We start from the raw sequence: 6,733 nt of genomic DNA, 5'->3' as shown, positions 1-6,733 counted from the left end.
GCTCACCTGTTTCATCAGTTTGTCCTGTTTTTTTCTAAACCTACTCTTCCTCACTCTCAGACAGTCACCTCCTCATCCCTTCCTTTCCTCTTCATCTCCTTCTTCCCCCATTTTGCATTCCTCTTCCCATTTCTCTCTGTTTCTTCCTTTCCAGCCTATAGGTACTACCTTGAGTAGGCTTGGGTGAGACAAATTTGAATCTCCCAAGTCTCTAGCAGTCTCTCCAGATGAGCCCATCCAGTCCCACCAATCCACTCTTCTGCATTCTCTAAATCCTCCTCATCGATAACCCTTTCATATCATTGCGATGTGAAACAGATTTCTGTCCAACGCTCTAAAAAACAAAATCATTGATATGGAAAGCACTCCCCCAAGTGGTGTAAATATGTTACCACATAATACTCAGGGAATCCTTCAAACCAGTTTGTTCTTTAAAAATATTGCCAAGTGTTGATGCTTTCATGTGTTTGTCCACGCCAGTAAAACCAAATGCTGATGTTAATACTGGAAACATTAACTGTGCCTTTTTTTCCTATAAGTATACATGTACCCAACCATTGTTTTTTTTTTTTAATTAACATGTTTTTAGGCATTTTAAGTTATTTTTATAAAATACAGTATGCTAAATTTGCTGGTTAACAAAACAAATGCTATTTAAACTTCACAGTATTTGTTCAAAATACTCCACAGATCAGATGTTCCTATCTGATATTTTTAATTATTTTTTGCCTCCTTGCTTAACTGCTCTCTTTCAAATGAACGGAACTTCTAGTCTACTTTATTTAAGTGAACACTCAATGAGAAAAGAGTAATACAACAGTAGACGGTTCGTACTGGAGAGTAAAAACTGAGAGAGGCTGCAGGTCGGCCGCAAAAACGCTGACATTGTTTCATGCCACACTCATCGCAATTAGAGAAATCATTGAGAAAACCTCTGATATCATTTGTTCAGTTCATTGTTACTCTGATGCAGTTTAGTTTTACATTTACTTTTTCACCAAACGGACAAATTTGATGGCAAACTCACAAACACTGAACTTCTTTTATTGGGCTCTCATAGATTTTCAAAGAAGAAACGAAAAATCTGCTGTTAATGAACCAGTCAGAAATGAGAAGAAGTACTTTATTTCATCCAGTCCAATGATCACGTCTGAAAATTAACCACAAGAGCAAATCCAGAAATCCCACACATTTAGATGGTGAACATTAAAGAACACAGATGCACACACAAATCTTTGCCAAACCTCTGAAGACCCAAAGAGGTCCAGTTAATATTGAACAGCTGTATATTTTCATTATACAGCTCATGAGCGTATCTTTCAGGACAGATCTTATAGTGCATGTCAGTCAGAAACAAACAAAAACAAAAGACTCCATTAAAAAAAATTAATAATAAAAAAAAAGAAGAACATGGCAAATTAGGACTGGTGGTATTCCACAGAATCTTCCATTATTTCAGTGAACCATGGAACGGTCTCAGAAAGGAGTTGCCCTTTTTTAATGCACAACATAAAACACTGACCGTGTGAGATGGATGCATTTTGCAAGAATGTAACCACACTACAAGGAAAAACGTAATGAGTAAAACAGAAGAAAGATGCACCAAAGATGTGCACTACGAAGCAGGATCAACACAGATACTTTGTTTCTGTTAGAAGCCTAAAACAAAACCTAAAACTTGAGTCAAATGAGTGCAGGGTTAGGGTTAAAACCCCACAGATCATCTGATACAAGTTTGCTCTACAGACGATTTATTTGAACTGAGATGAAGAACGCAAAAAAATAAAGCAAAATTTCCAACAAGAGACTACTATCAAGTCATTGTTAATTGTGCAAATCAGTAAATTAACTGTAAATTATCGCAAGCTGCTAGTTAGTCTAAAACTATAAACTGTCACTTCTTACAGAGACTAAAAGGGCATTGAGCTCTGACAGCCCCATAAGGACGAAGATGTGGAAGTTATTATGTTTCTCATTAAATCAAAGTAAAAAAAACATATTCTCCATGATAAAAACCAAACTGAGTGAAGAGAATTTGATCTGCGTACAATCAGCCGCAGAATAAAAAGGACCTGTCAACAAATCAGTTTTAAAGGATTCTACATTTCTGCATTGCTATTAGGTTACATTCAAGTTTCCAAGAGAAACCCGATACATTAAATACTGAAAATTTGTCTTTGAGTCAACAGTTTATCACGATGAACTGATTGAAATGCCAGCATTTCATCAGAGTGGCCTGTGCATTTCATTACGAATGACAATCCACCAGGAATTTGGCATCATCTTTAAGAAGTTCTTTTCTTCACAACACTAACATGTTTTTAAATCAGATTTTGCTAATCTGAATTGTCTAAAGAGTTAAAGTCACGGAGCTTTTTTTTTTTGCAATCGGCCAGGTTTAAAGCTCGGTGCACAACTTCTTCCAGAGCGGGTTAAATGTTCAGCTCAAGTTCAAATAGTGATTTCAGTCACCTTTATGACACTGAAAAATAGGATCAACATCCTTACCAAAGTCATTAATCCTGCTTTGTAGTACACTCCCGGGAGACAACTTCTCCATCTAGTACAGTTTATTAGGTCAGTCTGCAGCAAACTATTTGAATTTCTTAAAATTGCAGCATAAATGGTTTGAAAAAAATGATACCACTGTTAGACGAAAATCAGACAAAACAAAGGCATTAACTGTCTGATTAATCTATAATGTTTCAGATGAACAGAATACAGACAAGATTAATGTTAACTTTGCGGCTTTTAAACACACATGTTCTTACAAACATAAAGTGACAAGTTCAAAATAAACTGAATGTGCAGAATATTCTTGCATTTCTTGATACGTCTCATTTTCAAGGCTTATGTGGAAGACTTCATGCTAATTATGTGACTACAAAAAGAAGCAAGATATCAGAAACACTAGCTAATTCAAGTTGTCTTAGATTTAATACTCTGTGACGAATACAAAATTCGGTAAATAACGTACTAAACTGGCTAATACAAAGTGTTAGGTTAGACTGAGAAAAAAAAAGATTTTTTTTAACACCTGCAGAACTTCTAGCTCTTGCAAAGTATAAAAAAAAAACATGTCAATGGCAGCATTTTTAGCTTTTAATAGAAAAGTTCCTCACATCAATATGATTCATAAACTGGGCTGTTGAACGTCCACCTCCATCATTGCCCTGAGAAGTAGGTTCCCTCGCGGCTGTGGGTCTGAAGATGCCTTTTGATTTTGTCGGAGCGACTGAAGCACTTGCCGCACACGGGGCAGCTGTACGGCTTCTCCCCCGTGTGGATCCTCATGTGAACCTTCAGATGAGCCATCTGCGTGAAGCCCTTTCCACAAATCTGGCAGCGAAATGGTTTTTCCCCCGTGTGGCTCCGCTGGTGCTCCTGCAGTCTCCCGGAGGAGCTGCAGCACTTTCCGCACACTCCACAGCGGTACGGTTTTTCCCTCGTGTGAACCTGCACGTGGACATGTAAGTGGCCAATGTGACTGAACGCCTCACCGCAGACTTTACAGCAGAAAGACGACATGTGGCCCTGGAGGGGAGACTTTTGATGGGGGCAGTCCATAGCGTTGGCTCCTTGGTTACGCATTAGAGAGGCCTGTCCTCTGTTAGGTCCAGTTACAGCTCCTTTAGCACCAACCAGCTGCCCTCCATTCTCCGCTCCCATCATGTCGATATTGTTCTCGTTTGAGCAGTTTGGGTTGACTGGTGCTAGCGGCTGGGCGCCACTGCTGGAAGACGCGGAACCTCTGTGGCTGCCTACAGTCTCTCCCTTCACATGCCTCGCGGAGCCCCGAGATCCAAGATCCCTCTCCCGGTTCTCCACACCCTGATTCTGAGGAAGGCTGGACGTGTGGGGGCCATCCTGGGGGTATTCGTTTGCAACACGGGGAGGAGTGAACATATTCTCCGAGGTACCGCAAGAGCCATGGCCTCGAAGCTGATCGTCTCCCTGGCTGACCCGCAGATCTCTTTTGTCTTTGATCTGAATGGGGATGCGCTCTTCGTGCCCCATGCTGGGACTCCACTCACGACGTGGGTGTTCACCATCCTCCTCATCCAGCAGCCCCATGGAAGGACGATCTGACGAGACAATGGCAAGAGGAGGCAAATCAATGACTAGATTACACTGCATATGGCATATGACTTGAAATTCAGATTTATTGAGTTTGTGAATGAAGTTAAAGATCTAAGTGACTTGGACAAAGTGAAGAGGCCAAAACCTAATCATAGATGATCTAGAAATGTAACTGCATCGACTCCCCTTTTACCATCACCCAGATATGGTTTCAGTGATTCAAGAAGCAAAATACTGAACTCAATACACACAACTACAGCTAATTTATAAAAAAAACTGATGAAAATATCTTCAGTGTGGTAAATGATGGATACCAAAACTAATTATAAAACAGATATTTGTTCAGTTAGGCTGGAGTTCATAAATTCAATCTGAAAGTGTATTTTTTATTAGGGTTTATTCTGAAAGTATTGTTAAACAACAAGTAAAAATTTGTGAATAGTGACCACAAATAAACAGTCTGTAAACCCTGAGCAATTAATTACCTCAAACACACGACTGATCTTTTTTTAGGAGGGATAAACGATGTCCTGTGTTTGAATATGTCTGAAGAAATCACTGAAATCTACATGTGAACCTTTTCCAGACTGTGAAAACTGGAGGTGGTAGTAGCATGGTTTGACTTTGTTTTGCAGGCAGCCCTGCAATCATGAAGTGATTTTTTTTTAATTAAAGTGTCGTTTTTGGGTCATTTACATGAGTTAACCCACCAAAATCCACCAAACAAGACTGATATTACCTTTGCAGAAAGTTCACTTTTATTCTAGCTCAAATAACCCTTACTTGGCTAAAGGTGTTGTGTCAACAAAAAGCACCTCCTTTATCAAAGCAAGTGCATTTCAGGCTGTTGTTAACACTCGTTAAATAGGTAGAAGTCAAACTTAAAACACAGATTTCTGATTTTCAGTACCTGTTATTATGGTGTTAATGTTTTATGGCAAAAGTAAGTAAAGCCAGTACATGCACCCTTATTTCAGAGTGCATATTCAGGCTGTTAAGACAGAGTGCATCAATTTATTTCAACATGAAAATGACTCCAGATAAATGTGTTTTAAAACACAGTGAAAAACACGTCCGTTAGTCGCATTTATTTTTCACCTAATTCAGTGCTGAATATAATCTGTCCTTGTTTATTGTCAAAATAAAACTACCTTTAAATGCAGTGATGCTTTTTTCCCCCCCAGCACAACACCCGGCTGGCTAACGAACAAAGGTCGCTAACAGAGGAGCAGCTAATGTCAGCTAACCTGCCGGCGGAAACACTGAACTTGTTTTGAAGAGCAGCAACATTAATCTGGAGCTGTGCTCGTCCTGCCGCCATTATTCCGTGTTTCAGCAACTGTTACCTCCCCAGGACTCCGCTAACACTGAAAACATGGTGCGCAGCGACACCGTTAGCTTTTCGGAGGGCTAACCTGGCCATATTTCGATCCCTGCGTCTCGGAGCCTCCGTCTCAGATGGTCGTTCTCCCGCTCCCTGATCGCTATCTCCTCCTGGTATTCCAAAATTGTGTCCTCCACGGACTTGTAAATCTCCTGCGCGGCAAGCATGAGTCGCTCGGTCAGGAAGACGTTTAAAAACTGCAGCTTGGTCATTTTCTCGGGTTGCACGGAGATCTCGCTGACATCCAAAATGGACCAAAAAAGATGCTCCGAGCCAGCCCGTCACGTGACCTGGATTTGTTTCTTCTTCTTTCTTCTCCCAAAAGAGTCCTGTCTGCGGCGAGACTTCACGTCACGCCCACTTCGGGCAACGTCATAACGTCTCTTAAAGCTGTACGCACCCAAAATACACATCCGTGCTTTTTTCTAATCCATGTCACTTAACAATAGCTAAAAGACAAAACTGGCTAAACAAAAGCTAAAAACAGAAGCCTAAATTAGCTAAACAGTAACCAAAGGCTAAAACTATCAGAGCAGTAGTTATAAAAGCTAAGACCAGCAAAACAGAAGAACTAAAACTAGCAAAGCAGCTAAAAGAATAAAGCAGGCATGCTCATAAAGATTTCTAAATAGCACAAACCTTTTCAAGGATTTAAAGAGTTCTCAGTGCATTTTTATAAAGTAAAGGTTAAATATTTTAAGTACAAAACCCAAAAGCCACAGCTGTAATGTTCTGAATGTTTTGATACCCTAATGGCTGAAATAGCTGAATATAGAATTAAGTCGTTAGTCTGAAACTATAGAAGAAACTATAAACTGTGAATTAACACTTGTGCTTTCCTGCTGTTGAATCAGTATACACACATATAAGGTTATTTGTTGAGCTTTACGTTTTATCAAGAATAATAAATTAAACAATATGACAAATCCAATTTTGCCACTCTTATTTTGCATATAGATTAGGACAGATGAAGTTGGTTCGACTTTTAAGTAAAACTAGATTTCTAAAAATACTCATGCAAATGAATAACTTCTAAAAGAGACCAAAAAACATTTGACAGTACAACAATAATAAAAATACACACAAAATATATTAACATGCATAAGAATGGGGATAAACAATATCAAATAAAAAAGAAAAGTTTTAACCAGTATATGCTGTTAAAACTGGTGTAGGTTAGTGTTCAAAGATTTGTTACATTTTGCATTAGTTCTTGTCTAACATTTCTACAAAAGTATCATAGCGACTTTGTATGTCTTTGTTGTAATT

The 6,733-nt window shown here is 39.2% G+C and overlaps 1 protein-coding gene across 1 annotated transcript; it reads right to left on the bottom strand.

The window, feature by feature from the left end:
* Positions 1–1,028: 1,028 nt before the first annotated feature.
* LOC108246849 (zinc finger and SCAN domain-containing protein 21) lies at positions 1,029–5,906 on the bottom strand. The gene is made up of 2 exons (XM_017434590.3): positions 5,496–5,906; positions 1,029–4,085 (listed from the first exon to the last, which is right to left on the bottom strand). The coding sequence occupies exons 1-2, from the start codon at positions 5,674–5,676 to the stop codon at positions 3,166–3,168; spliced, it is 1,101 nt and encodes a 366-aa protein (XP_017290079.1). The 5' UTR covers positions 5,677–5,906; the 3' UTR covers positions 1,029–3,165.
* Positions 5,907–6,733: the final 827 nt, after the last annotated feature.

This window comes from Kryptolebias marmoratus, linkage group LG4 (genome assembly GCF_001649575.2).
Source record: "Kryptolebias marmoratus isolate JLee-2015 linkage group LG4, ASM164957v2, whole genome shotgun sequence".
NCBI classification, from domain to species: Eukaryota; Metazoa; Chordata; class Actinopteri; order Cyprinodontiformes; family Rivulidae; genus Kryptolebias; species Kryptolebias marmoratus.
The sequence above is the reverse complement of the archived record's forward strand: the minus strand, read 5'-3'. Positions and strand labels throughout refer to the sequence as shown.